Source organism: Mustela putorius, unplaced genomic scaffold (assembly GCF_011764305.1).
Source record: "Mustela putorius furo isolate JIRA1106 unplaced genomic scaffold, ASM1176430v1.1 tig00003846_pilon_pilon_pilon, whole genome shotgun sequence".
Taxonomy (NCBI): domain Eukaryota; kingdom Metazoa; phylum Chordata; class Mammalia; order Carnivora; family Mustelidae; genus Mustela; species Mustela putorius.
This window is the reverse complement of record NW_025421999.1, coordinates 19,385,711-19,400,620: the sequence shown is the minus strand read 5'-3', so window position 1 is coordinate 19,400,620 and position 14,910 is coordinate 19,385,711. Positions and strand designations below refer to the sequence as shown.

General features: G+C 36.3%; 1 protein-coding gene across 1 annotated transcript in view; it reads right to left on the bottom strand.

Moving 5' to 3' along the window:
- The window catches only part of TRPA1 (transient receptor potential cation channel subfamily A member 1), a 64,863-nt gene that overhangs the window by 29,710 nt on the left and 20,243 nt on the right, over positions 1-14,910 (bottom strand). Inside the window, exons 5-15 of the mRNA XM_013061409.2 lie at positions 13,643-13,751; positions 13,313-13,458; positions 12,762-12,898; positions 10,483-10,531; positions 8,586-8,685; positions 7,842-7,942; positions 6,696-6,865; positions 6,446-6,610; positions 4,684-4,798; positions 3,261-3,427; positions 1,506-1,599 (exon numbers count right to left, since the gene is read on the bottom strand). Of these exons, the coding sequence (XP_012916863.1) occupies positions 1,506-1,599; positions 3,261-3,427; positions 4,684-4,798; positions 6,446-6,610; positions 6,696-6,865; positions 7,842-7,942; positions 8,586-8,685; positions 10,483-10,531; positions 12,762-12,898; positions 13,313-13,458; positions 13,643-13,751 (1,353 nt within the window). The remainder of the gene's footprint in view (positions 1-1,505; positions 1,600-3,260; positions 3,428-4,683; positions 4,799-6,445; positions 6,611-6,695; positions 6,866-7,841; positions 7,943-8,585; positions 8,686-10,482; positions 10,532-12,761; positions 12,899-13,312; positions 13,459-13,642; positions 13,752-14,910) is intronic.

Sequence of the window (14,910 nt, the reverse complement as noted above, 5' to 3'; positions counted from 1 at the left end):
GCTGTAGTACTAACAACCACAGAAGCAGTATAAAAATAGTAGAATGTAGAATATACACCAAGCACCATTCTGAATACTTCGTATATTTTACCTCTAATTTTTAAAATCACTTTGCAACATCAGTATCAGCAACACTTTTTTAGAGGTAAAGAAAGCAGAAAATGGGGTGCCTGGGTGGCTCAGTCAGTTAAGCAACTGCCTTCAGCTCAGGTCAGGATCCAGGGCTCCTGGCTTCTGCGTCATTGCATCATTGGGCTCAGGCTCTCCGCTCTACAGGGAGTCAGCTTCTTCCTGTCTGTTTGCCTCTCTACCTGCTCCTACTCTGTCTCTCAGATAAATAAATAAAATATTTTAAAAATTAAAAAAAGCAAGCAAGCAAGCAAAAATGAATTTCAGAGAGATGAAATGACTTGCCTAAAGCAGCACAGCAAGAGGCAGAGCCAGGACTAAATCCCAGGACCATCAGGCTCTGAACCGGGCCCTATGTCTCCTGTGTCTCAATGTCTCATTGCCTCCTCCAGGATTTGAATATATTTTTCCCTATGAATGACACTCGACATCCTTCCTCTTTTTTTGATTATTCTATATCTATCCCAATCTTCAAACCTCTACCTTCCCAAGGAGGTCTCCCTTCTAGTTCCTTAAACACTCACATTCTCCATAGTTCATGAGTGTTTGTCTTGTTGTAATCCAGCAGAGAAGCACACATTTGGAGGTCCTTAGAGACCAGGCAGGTAGTGTAAATGAATAAACTGTACCAGCCTTAAGTGCTTCTTTCCCACTGTTTCTGAAATGTTGGCTCTCCCTGAGCTGGCTTTTGTCTTTACAGTTTAGGTAGAGGCAAATACAGAGAAATCTCTCTCTACTGCTAGGAGAGCAGTTTCACCAGAATGACAACATATGGCAACAAATAGGAGGCATTAGACAGAGTATACAAAAGGAAAAGTGTTTGCAATGGGAGCCGTGTTTGCCCCATCTAAAGGAAGCAGCTGCTACTAGCCCAGCAGTTCCTTCCTCATGGGGAGGAGGCCCAGTCACCAGACCTTCTGATTTTTACAGGAAGCCAGATATCTGGATCCTTAAGTAGCCTGGTTTTAAATGTTACCAACTACTGTAGCTTTGAGACAACAACATGCATGCCCCCAGAAAAACCAGCTAGAGACTTTATTCATGCAGCAACGACAATTAGTGGTCTTTGTCCTAGATTTGGATTATTTGAATAAAAAAATCTCCTGACTATATTTTTCTAGATTCCACACAACAACTAACAGCATCCTTTAATCTGAGTAGGTCCTTATTAAATAATTGTTGGCTAACTTCCCTGGTTGATAGCCTATGGGAAACAACAAACTACTTTAAAAATGAAAATTGCTATTATTTACATTGTGATTACAACAATAATCACAATAATAAATCCTTATATATTACATTATATTATATTATATTATATTATATTATATTATGTCAAGCATCTACCCAGAAGCAGTTCTTTCTAGACAGCTTACTTTCATGCATTCAGGGAGGTATTCTACCATTTCCATGACTGGACATTTATTGCTTGGAGAATAATGACTAAAAACCTTAAGGCATTCTTCCCATCTGTAAAAAATAACAGTGGTGAAAATAATAACACAAACACAAGTCTTAATCTTTCTGTTTGATACAGCAAAGCTACCAGCTGATATTCAAGATTATAACTTTAGAAGAAATCTAAATTTGTTCTAGTGAGACCAATATGTGAATCAAGATCAATCCATTAATAGGATCTTTGTCCATTAATGGAAATTAGAAATGTGCACAGACTCCGGGATGGCAGTTATAATCACTGTTCTCGTTCTCTAAATGCCTTCTACAGAAGGTAAGCTTTTATCTTCTTCTCATCTTGAAGTCATCCTCGTCTTGTTGGGTAGAGAGATTCATAGTCATGTAAATACAATAGCAACACAGTGGGCACGTGATAGTTAACCTTCAATCCATGTACATAATCATGTGTTGCATTAAACTACAAAACATGTGTCAAGTACATTAATAAGCACGGATTCTGCCAGGAGATTGCATAGCCTGCTCCTTTCTTCAACACCATCCAGTTGGACAGAATAAGAAGATACTTATGATCACAAGAGGGAAATAAATCCCCAACAGGAAGTAAAGAAGAGACATTTTCCTCTGAGATCTGATCTAGGTCTTAAGAGACTACTTTTAAAAAGTACCCAAATTTTCTGTTAACCTTATCAGTAAAATCCATCTAGAATATCTACATAATCAGTAGAAAACTTCCAGTTTTACATTTGCAGTGACTAGTGTTTCAAAGAAGTGATCAGCAGGAGGAACTTGAGATCAAAACACAGGCTTGATCTGTCTTGAATAGGACAAGGTTCATCTCTGTGTCTGTGACTAGGTGATACTGGGCCCTTGAGCATACCTGTGATTATACAAAAAGTTTATGTATGAAAAGTAGAACAAACGACCCTCCAACTTCATCATTAAAACTTCATAGAGTATGGTTTAAAAATCCACAACCACAAAAGATCCTGTGTTAAGGGAAATTCCAGTAGATGGCCTTGTAACAGCATGGGTATGCCCTGGAGATTATTATTTTAATTTTTATTTATTTTTTAAATTTCCTTTCAGTGTTCCAGAATTCATTGTTTATGTACCACATCCAGTGCTCCATGCAAAACGTGCCCTCCACAATACCCACCACCAGCCTCACCCAACCTCTCACCCTCAGCCGCTCCAAAACTCTCAGATTGATTTTCAGAGTCCATAGTCTCTCATGGTTCGTCTCCCCCTCCAATTTCCCCCAACTCTCTTCTCTCCATCTCCCCATGTCCTCCATGTTATTTCTTATGCTCCACAAATAAGTTAAACCATATGATAATTGCCCTGGAGATTATTTTCACCAACATTCAGTTTCGACATTTCTTTTGGTAAAAGAGTGTTGGGCAGATTCATGGAGATCAGGGCAGAGTGTGGTAGACAAAGACAAAACTACACATGCCTGAACCCCATGTGTCTTACATGGGTGTTATGAAGGTGATCTATGCTCCCAGAATTTACAGATGAAAACCAAAAGCCAGAGAGGTTAAGTAACATGTCTGTTGCTACCCAAAGAGTTAATTAAAAATTTTATGTAAACAATTGCTGTGTAAGGAATGTTAACAGCTGAAACTTATTCTTTTCCTATTTCCTCTCAGGTTGTGTATCATCCCATGTGCCGAGAGGACACTAAATGACAATAGGATAGGAAGACAGCATACCTTTTGTTCTTGATGGTCGTAAGAACCACCTCCTTCCTCTTATTGTGAATTGCAACATGCAAAAAGGAGGCCTGCTGCTTGTTCAGGACGACGTCAGCATCGTAGCTCAGAAGAAGTGCAACGGCTTTCGCATGGCCTTCCCTTGCAGCAAAGTGAAGTGCAGTGTTCTTTTAGAAAAAATAGAACACAGTTGGGGTGCCTGGGTGGTTCAGTTGTTAAGCATCTGCCTTCAGTTCAGGTCATGATCCCAGGGTCCTGAGATCGAGTCCTGCATCAGGCTTCCTTCTCCCTCTCCCACTCCCCATGCTTATAATCCCTCTCTCGCTCTCTCTGTCAAATAAATAAAATCTTAAAAAAAGGAAAAATAGAACAAAGAAAATCCAATAGTCACCCTCTGGCTATTTTTCTGCTTTCATTCTTGAACTGCTTAAAATAAATTATTAAAAAACTTAACTATTTAATACCAAAATTTAAAGCCAGTGTTCAGAATCAGGCTTCGCATCATGAGTTTATAGTTTGAACATTTTGTGTGTGTGTGTGTGTGTGTGGTAGGGAAGAGGTGCTGTGTGTGTGTATATATGGAATTCCATACTCTCTTTGTGCAGTGGGATGATTCCAGAAGGATAAATGACAAATTTTCAGGGTAAGGATACTGGAGTGACCACAGTATACTTCCAAGAGATTTATGATCTTAGAGCAATAATTTCCAGATTTGGGGTTTTCACAGGCTTGTGAAATTAAAAAAAAAAAAAATGAGATATAGCTAGAAGGTTGCCAGTCTTTAATTTTGCCCCATAGAGACATTTTTTTTTTTAAAGATTTTATTTATTTATTTGACAGACAGCAGAGAGGCAGGCAGAGAGAGAGAGAGAGGAGGAAGCAGGCTCTCCGCGGAGCAGACAGCCCGATGCGGGGCTCGATCCCAGGACCCTGGGATCATGACCTGAGCCGAAGGCAGAGGCTTTAACCCACTGAGCCACCCAGGCGCCCCCCATAGAGACATTTTAAAACGCAGTGAAAACTCTCTATCATTTCATGAAAGAATGTGCACTTATTTAATACACTCCATAAAAAGAGGGAGAACTTCATAGCAGTATAAACGATAGTCCTTCAAATCCAATACACTTAGTTTTATGAAGACCTATCCCTGGCTTCATTTTTCTTGGTTCACCGGGGAGTAGTGAAAATTCTTTCATCAATCTACATGGGCCTGTGGAGTCTCTGTGAGACTTAAGAGGTGTTCTCAACATGCATCCACCCCATTGGCATTCTTATTCTTTTCCCCCTGCAGAGTAAGAACCCAAAAAAGAGTACGAATGCAGCAAGGAAAGAAAGAGAGAGGCTAAGAAGGTGGCTTTCTTGTAATTTTGGAAGTTTCTCCTACGCCAAGACATTGGGCAGGTATGAGGAGCACAATACCTACCCCTTCTTCATCTAGCTGATCTGTGCACTTCAAGTTAGTGTCAAGAATGACCTTCATGGTCTGAGTGTACCCGCCTAAGGAAGCATGATGCAAAGCAGTCCAGCCATTGTGGTCACTGTGAAAGAGTTAAGAAAAGACTGTGCATTCACTTCACAGGTGAATCGTGGGAAACGATGCTACCCACTGGAAAGGTGACAACAAAAAAGCCTGTCTGAGTTCTAGCATCTAAATATTACATATTTCTAACAAATGAGCTAATTTCAAGCTTAATGGTCTTAAATAACCTTTCTAGAATGTGATTCATACACACTTTTTTAATTTAGCAGATTAACATATAAAAGCACATAAACATCTGGAGGTAGGTACAACTAGAGTTAGCATGTCTGTGCTGTGCATATTTTTTCAAGGCTGTAATGTACTTAAACACACTATCTTGAATCTGGTTTTATTCTGTCATCAAATATCACATCAAAAATTTTCCATGATGGGGGTGGTTGGTCCCTGGCTGGCTCAGTCAGTAGAGCACATGTCTCCTGATTTCGGGGTTGTGAATTCAAGCCCCATGGTGGTTGTACAGATTACTTAAAAATAAATTCTTTTAAAAAATTCCATGATGGTAGTATTAGTCTTCATGGCCACTAGGTATTGCTAATAATCATAATAATAATATCACCTTAAGATGCTTAGCTTAATGCTCCTTATTATTCTTCTAACTGTTCAGGTCTGAAGAGAGCATTCCTCTTGTGCTCTCAAAGATGCTTTTTTAATCCCTTTAGAAAATGTTTGTTGTTTCTAACAGAAGTTCAAGATATAAATACAATGAAGGCCTGTCATTTTTCCAAATTAGAATGAAAAAAAAAATGAGATCCTGACAGAATTTAATTTCAGTGCTGGTGAGCAATTATTTTAAGGTACAAAGTCCACATTGCCATTTCAGTTATTATGATGTCATTAAGCAACAAATCTCTGGTCTAGATCCATTTTGTATCCCCTTTGCATGTCCACTGCCTGGTGGCCCCTTGGAGGTAGGAGGGAACTGAGCAGAGCATTCTTTTTGGAGCTGCAACCCTACTTTACATGACCAGTGCTCTGATTAAAAAAAAAATAATAAATGTGCTTTTGAACTTAGCCTAATAAGCTCTTTGCCTCCCTGCTGGTAAAATTAGAAAATAGCTCACCGAACTTCTATAAAATTTTTCTTTTTACAAAGATGTCATTTAATTATACTACATTTTTTAATGCTTAATTATTTTGTCTTTGCTCTTTTTGTTAGACTTCCTATAAGTATAATGAAATTTGGGAATTCTTGACATCTGGTGTTGCAACACAAAAGGAGCTTTTCATGTTCACCATCCATCAGACTGAATGAAAAAGTCTGAATCTGTATGGGGTGTGTGTGCACATGTATCTGTATAAAGGGATGGTAGCATGATAAAGCCAAATATCAAGAGCTGTATTTCAAAGGTTCTGAGAACTACTTTCCACAAAGCCACTTATTCTGTGACCTCAAATGAAGTCTTCAACTTTATAAATTATGACATCTTTGTCTGTCAATCAGAAATAATACTGATGTGCCTTTCAATATTTCATATATGAATATATTTCATATATGAGAAGTCATATATGTTTTGAGGATTAAGTAAGATGGATAAAAGTACTTTGTGAGAAAATCAACTATCATAATTAAAAAATAACATAGAAAAACAGACAGAATATGGCCAATTAAAAAGAATATATAAGTATTTTGATGACATATCCTTACCTGAGAAATAATGCACCTTTTTTCAGAAGAAGTTGAACTACTTTATCATGCCCATTTTTTGCAGCTAGGTGCAGAGGTGTCATTCCATGAAGGTCACCTTCATTCAAAAGCCTCGTGTCACTCATGTCTTGCAGAAGCCTCTGACAAGTGTTGATTCGCCCATAACTTGAAAAAATTAGGTTTCATGTTCTCAAAGCAAATATTAAACAGAGAGAAAACATGCTCATATATTGTATAAACTGACCCTTACCTGGCTGCAAAATGTAAGGGTGATTTCTTATCTTTACTTTTGGAATGAATGGACACATTAAAGTCAAGTAGGTTATTTACAGAGACAGGAATCCCATGTCTACACGCATAATGTAGAGGGGTACACCCGTCATCATCTTCATCCATTACCAGTTGTTTAATGTGCTGCATCTATGGAAAAAAACAAATATTCTAAATATAGTTTTGTTTTCATGTTAATATACTATTTTTCAAATTATTCTATAGGACAGTATTTCCTAATAAGGATCAATATGTGTACCTTGAGGACAAAAATATAGTAACTTAAAGGTACTAGAGTAAAATAAATATGGATAATGGTATATGCTCTGCCTCCCTAAAATGTATATTACTGTATTAAGGGCTCTGAAAAATCCTAAGGATAAGAAATGTACTTAACTGTTCAACTGAGTATTTTCTAAATGTGTTTGCTAAAGGCCACCCCTTTCAGCCCTCCTTTTACATTCTTCCCCCCCAAATAACACTTAAGAGCTTAATGCTAATGTGTTCTGTTAGGCAAAAAGGATAAGATGCTGAAACTAGATTTACTTTATTTTTATATGACTATGAAATAAAAAGTGAATACAAAATGAGCACTTCATCCAATCAATAAATTATTTTTGTTTAAAATGTTCAAATAAAAGTATTTTTATTCTTTGTTAAAGACTTTGACAATATGAAAATCTACTTATTACAAAAATATGATGAACTTCAGGTATACCTCATAGTCACTCAGTATGTGCTGGTGAATATAAATATGGAGATAACATTTCAATCTGTCAAATCAAATACATATAAATCTTTCTTAACTGATGATGAAATACTGCTAATTGACTCATGCACCTGGCTTTTCCACTGATAAGCAATTCATAATGGTTAAAAGAATGAAGGAAAGCTGACTCATTATAGATGGGGATATATGGGAACCACTTGTAACTTGGAAAATTCAATACCAATGAAATGTATTATCATAATCATCATGTGTTCAAATACGGCATCTTTATTTTAAAATAATTTTTAAATTCCAGAGTCAGACTTCATAACAATAAAAATCATAATAAGCAAAATTATTGTATTCTCCATCAAACCCAACTCAGTTATGGAAATTCACACATACTATATATATTACCTGCATAAACTCAGGTTGCAGATTTTTTAATCCATGAGGCTGCTGTACTGTCAAATGCAAAAAATTACGTCCAAGATGATCTTTTATGTCTACACGGGCACCTAAGAAAACACAATATAAATATAATACTTATTTATTTAAAGCATGACCTATGGTAGATTTTCAATTTAATAAAATAAAAGTTTTTTATTTACTTAAAACTTTGTCAAACATTAACTTACAGGAAACTTTATTTAAATAACAAAACTGTATTTAAAATTGGTTTATCTAGGTGTTTGTGTGTGTGAGTGTGTGTGTGTAGGGGCAATAGAGACTAGATGATTTGTTATGTCAATTAATATATGATAGCTTAGCTTTTAAAGCATAAAATATAAAGATGGAGAGATTAGATATCAAGAAAAAAGGACAGTAGCTCTCCACTCTGTAATCTTCACATCGGGTTAGTACCTACAATGGGGACAGTCAAAGGATTAATAATTGAGAGAATGTAGTTAAAATGTTCATCAGTGTGCCTGCAATAAAATTCTTACTTTATAAATGTTGTCTATTGCTATTCCGAAATTTTCTTTTAAAAAATATCACATCTTTACTGGACTGAAAATTATTCCAGCCAGGGAAAGTATTCTATTTATCTTTGTATTCACAGCACCTGGCCCAAAACATGGTGCACAATAAATGACAAATAAATGTTTAATATTAAATTGAGTAGTAGTTCTAAAAGCTTGGCTTGGCCCCTCATGGTACCTTTAGAGAGTAGCAAATTTACAATATTCCAAGATGCAGAGGCAGTTGCTAATATAAGTGGAGAACGTCCTTCCGAATCAGTGCTATTAATATCTGCTCCCTAAAATAAAACAAGTTATTCAACAAAGAGTTTATGAACAAATTAGCTTACACTGCAATCAGTAAGTGATGTTAATTCATTAAAATAGAGTAGCCATTATAGGGCTAGCACTAAAGTACATGACTAACTACAGAATTACTTAGAATTTCCCTCTAATTCTTATGTTGTAACATCAGAAATCAAGACGTTCTTTTACAGTTTTTAACAACAAAAATTATCCTCACATGTTAACCTTTTGATTGACATCTGGCAACAGATCAATGTTACTGTATGTAACATCAATGTTTATGTTAGTAAAAATGTTCCTAAATCATAAAAATAAAACCCTCCGACCTATAGCAACAGTTTAGTTCTCAATGTAAGAAAATACTTCTAAATATCCATGATAGGGGCGCCTGGGTGACTCAGTGGTTAAGCCGCTGCCTTCGGCTCAGATCATGATCTCGGGGTCCTAGGATCGAGCCCTGCATCGGGCCCTCTGCTCAGCAGGGAGCCTGCTTCCTCCTCTCTCTCTGACTGCCTCTCTGCCTGCTTGTGATCTCTCTCTGTCAAATAAATAAATAAAATCTTTAAAAAATAAATAAAAAAATAAATATCCCTGATATATCCATGATAAATCTTCCAAATTTATTGCATATGTGATTTTTAAAACATTCATAAGTAGTTGTTCACTTTTAAAAAAAATCCATTTCATCTGAAATAGATGAACTGAAACAACTAAACTGAACTAATTCAGATCCTACAGTGAAATTTTAGCCAAATATTTGAGACAATTTATATTTAAAAGTCACAGATATTTTAAATGACTAAGTCAGTATTTACCATGATGTGTTAATTATAATACTTTACATGACCAGAAACAGGGCTTTAAAAAGTTCATGGAAAGAATTCTATCTTTTGGACAGGATAATAAAAATAACTTAAGCTCCAGCTTCACTTTGAAGCTGTTTGGGGCGGGGGGCGGGGACCCAGCAAGTACAGATGAATGATAGCACCAGCAGCCCCTTTGAAAATCTCATGTTGGTTAGTGAGGTTGCCAGGTGACATGGCTGCATTTATAGGAAACCATGCATGACAAAACTACGGCATATAATGAATCTTTCCAGGATTCCTCTATGTAAATATCACAATTTCAATAGTAGCTATTCACAACAAACACTACAATAGAATTACACTTTTGCTGATACAGTGGGGCTTCAATAAATACATCATATATTCGTTTGTGTAAACGACTTGTTAAAATTTAACTCAAAAGCCAACTGAGTAAGTACCCTTCTCAGAATGAAAAAGACTGTGTGCTTTCACTTGTGGCAGACTTTAGACAGTATTTTTAATTTCTCAGTTTTTCCTTGTTTGAAAGATGGCACTGAGGCAGCTGGGGTAGAAGCTTACAGTGAATGGTGGAGGCGACTCGTGCTGCCTATCCTGCTTCCACCAGGAAAGCTTGTTGTGCATGGAAGAGTCATCAGAGTTGCAAAGCCTAACCCTCTTCTAGGACTGGTTCACAGAACTGTCCTTGCCATGTACTCACCAACCCCCAACACTAAAAACATGGATCCAGGTATCAAAAGTACACTTTGGTACTTCTGACCAACTACACGGCAATGACATCTGGCCAGGAATGTATTCATACACAATACAGCCTATTTGTAAATGTGTCAGTCATCTTTTTGTAAACTTTTTTGCTTAGAAGCAACAAATTAAAGTTCGGCTTATTTGAACATTTGTATTATTTAATTATATGATTGTTCAACTGAAAATAGTAATAAAATAAAAAACTGTCCATGGAATAGTTACCACTGAAATTAAGTAGCCTGCCAGTTCATGGTGATCAAATAGTGAGGCTCTGCAAAGAGAGTGACACACATATTAAGGGACTACTGATAGAGAAAATAAAGCTACTATACTGCACTTAAAAGGTCAATTAAAATGATCATTTAACAACATAATGAAATGCTAGGCAATCAATAACCTTCCAAAATGTGTAACTGACTGTGAGGAGGATAATATTTTCAAAGAACAGAGAAAGTTCAAATACATCACAAGATTTCCCTCCTCATCTTTTAGTAAAATGATTTTCTCCTTGTAAAATCACCATGAAGATGTGAAGTGAATAGTAACAGCTGTCCTAAGAGCTGAAAACAAAAGACAGAGGAACTGGTTGTTATCACCATGATCATGGGGAATAAAAACAGCTGCATACAAGGTGCACCTAAAATTCACTGGCAGTGTTCAAAATGCCCTCTTTGCCAAAAGTTAAAAGGCAGCACTACTTTCCTAAGATTTTATGAAGCCAAAAACAAATTGTGGGTAACACTGAAGTCACTTTGGTATTATCTCACAACCAGTCATAAGGATAATATTAATAAAGCAAGTAAAAACTTTCAATCTACATTACAGCAACTCTGTAATAAATATTAATACTAATGACTGAAAATTTTGTTTTCTATTGCAAATCTTCTTTCTTTGTTCCTACTTAAGATGATCTCAGCTATTTAGCCTTTGTATATAAATTTTAGAACTGGCTTGTCAATTTTCACCCCAAATTCACAAGAGGTTGTATTACATTTAAATTACATTAAATATGTTTAGCAACTGTAGAAAATGAATAACAACATTAAGGCCCCATTTGACTTGTTCTTCTCTCTCCCCAGTCTAGAGTTTTGCTACTCAAACTGTGGACCGCAGACCAGCGCTGGCACCACCTGGGAGAGGTCCATTAAAAATGCAGATTCTCAGGAGATCTTAACATTGAGGTTGGAAGAGGTTAATGACTTTCCAAATATTACACAGCCAGGTAGGGCTGGCACCCTATTCCCCTTCCTCCAAAGTTCACTGTTTCAGTCATAACAAGGAACTGGGGTCTTTGCACTATGATAACTAAAAGAATTCTAGCCCAAAGAGCAAACTTCACTTTGAAGCTCAACATAAACTCCAAATGTCACTGGCTATTAAAAGGACATCCCAGGATTATAGATCAGTATTAGGTTAATCGGAATTGGACTGAATGGATGCAAGAAATCTACAGCCAATCCAAGTTGAGTATGTCCAGCTAGAGTAGTCACCAGGTTGAGGACACTTACAGGTCAGGTGAATGATTTATTTTTCTAAAATAATTCCTTCTTTTGCATACTTGTACATTAAAGCTGTGACCCAAATGGACACATTTTATTTACATCCTGATCACTGGGTTTCTAAATTGGCTTAAACCTGGAAATAGTTTATAACATTTTAAAAAGTTCCCGAGACCATCCCAAAGAAGCTGGGAGTTTATAAATTACTGCCCTGATACTAATACACGGGTGTTTGAGAATCTCCAGTCTGGAGGCTAATCAATTGTTTTTGTTCTGATTTAAAAGCCATTTTCATATCACCAACCTTTTATTCACAAATGCCAGTTTGTGTGTGTGAGAGAGAGAGAGTCAGGGACAGAGAGAGGGAAGGCTCGTCTCAGCTACTTCTTTCACTCACACAGGAAGTATTTACTCCTTGTTTTTCCTTCTCAGTCCATACTGCCTGCTTTCTGCCTTTGCATCTAGCAAGCCTACAGTTTCAGATGCTTTTTTTCTTTGATGTGTATTTCTGTTAAACTCTCATCTTATTTGGAGCTTGGCCACCATCTCCTAAAAACTGTTTTGAAAATATTTATAACTATGAGGGTGAGTGGAAAGGGTAAGGAACAGTGAAACCTCCAGATGCATCTGCTCCATTATCTCCACTAAAAATAAGGAAAAGACACACATAAGGAATTGAAACAAATAAGAAAAGGTTTAGAAAAGCATGTATGTTGCTATCCGGAGCATATAAAAGATTAATCTTGAGCTTATATTCACTGGCCTAAGAAACAATCCAGAACATGCCACTGGAGACTTTATTCTTCGAAAATCTATTTAACACTCTAATTCCAGAGGAACATAGAGATTCCATTTGAAACATAGGATCTGTATCTCTGTTCTGTTCTTTTCTTTTAAATGATAGAATTTCCGCTACTATGAGTGCTAACTTTTTCTTGGAGGGTACACTTTAACACATGCAGACTAAAAACTTGTACACCCAATGATAGGCAGGAAACTTGCCTGTGAAGGAGTGTCTCATGATTTCCATCCACTGCGTTGACGATATCGCTGCTACCAGAATAAGAGGATAGCATCAGCTTAACAATCTCAGTGGCTCCCTGGGTGGCAGCAAAATGAAGGGGTGTGCACTTCCCATTCTGCAAAGAGTTTTAATATCAGAACCAATATTTAAGTCCAAATTTAAGGATATAACCTAAATTCATCTGTGAGTTTTTTCTTCCTAGATCAACAAAATCAAGCATTAATATAAGATTCACAGTGAACAATTCTGCTTCCTTGAAATCTGAGAGCTTTTGACAGCTCTGACAGTACCTCTACTATCATTATCAGTATCATTATCCACCCATATTTGTGTTTGAAAGTGTTGTGGGTAGCTCTCAGAATTCTTTGGCTAGGTTGAAATGTGATATTCTCTTGTTCTGCTTCTACCTGAACAGCAAAAAATGATGCCTGCTGCAACCTAAGTTAACTGTAAAAGAGCAATAAAGCATTTTGGAGACAAATTTACGACAACCCTAAATAAAAGCAGCATGTAGAACATGAGCAATTACTTCCATCAGTTCCAACTGTGCACCGTTGTCCAAGCACATTTTAATCATCTCCAAGTCACCACTTTGAACAGCCATGTGCAGGGGGCTAGCTTTCCCATTATTCACAAAGTTAATGTGAGACTGTCTACTATATCCATGTTCTTCACCTTCAGAGGAAAATAGAATTCAAAAGAACAAACATTATAAATACAAGGATTTTTTTTTTAAAAAAGGATATTTAGACTTATATAAAAGCCTCTATGTAAACTCTATTAAATATTTTTTCAAATTAATAGCATCGAGTACAACAGGCTTCTTTATAGTACATAATGTATGAAAACTTCTACTCACCAAACTTTAATATTATTTCCATGCATTTTTTGGCACCTGAGAATGCAGCCTGGTGAATAGGGAAACATCCCCATTTATTTGATTTACATGGCTGAGCTCCTTTATTTAACTGGAAGAAAAGAAAGGAGAAAAAAAAAAGTCAACTGATCCAAGCAAAAACCCAAATCACAAGGATAAACAAGAATTAATTGCCACTCTTAGGTCATTACATTATTCTGTGCCTAAGTAACACTATATAGAAAAGGTTCATAGGATAGGAAATCTAGGGAAGAAGGTAATTGTGGAAGGAGGCTAGGATTATGAACTAGAGATACTTTGTATTTTCCAAAGATGAAGTAACAATGTAGACACAAAAATATCAATCTTGATACTCCAAACTAAAGTCAACATATTTTTCAATGAAATTAATGACGTGTTTTAAAACATTACCATGACCTCTCCTATATCTACGTTCAATACATAAATAAAGTGATATTTCCCAAATTCCTTTCCTCTCATTTATATAAAATTAATAAATGATAAGACCAGCACTCTTGTTAAACTATGAAAATCAGGGCGCCTGGGTGGCTCAGTGGGTTAAGCCGCTGCCTTCGGCTCAGGTCATGATCCCAGGGTCCTGGGATGGAGTCCCACATCGGGCTTTCTGCTCAGCAGGGGGCCTGCTTCCCTTCCTCTCTCTCTGTGATCTCTTCCCTTCCTCTCTCCTACTGTGATCTCTCTCTGTCAAATAAATAAATAAACTCTTTAAAAAAAAAAAAACTATGAAAATCAGGTATTTTCATTAATGGAAATTCTCTACTAAAAGAATGAAATTCAGGTATTGTCATTAGTAGAAATTCTCTACTAAAGAAATATTACCTTGATCTCTGAGTCCATTATTTTCAACTATCATTTTTTATACAAGCAGGAAGCTGTGAAGAAGCAAATATTACCTACACTCTCACTTCTGGGGAACAGTGTTGATTTACATTTTAGGAAACAACTGTTTTTGTCTTATTTCTTTTCAAAAGTAATTTTGTGTACACTGTGTGATCATTTTGTTCAAAAAGTTCTACATTCTTTAAAAATATGATTTTTTAAGTACATATTGCATTTTTGGATACACAAAACTTTATACAATAAATCCCTATTACTGAACTTCTGCTTTTTTTCAAATTTTCTCCCTCTGATATATGTACCACTAGCATTAATATCCATAATAGGTTTAATTATCTCCTTGGAATATATTCCAAGAATTGAAATTGGTGAATCAAAAAGTATTCACACCC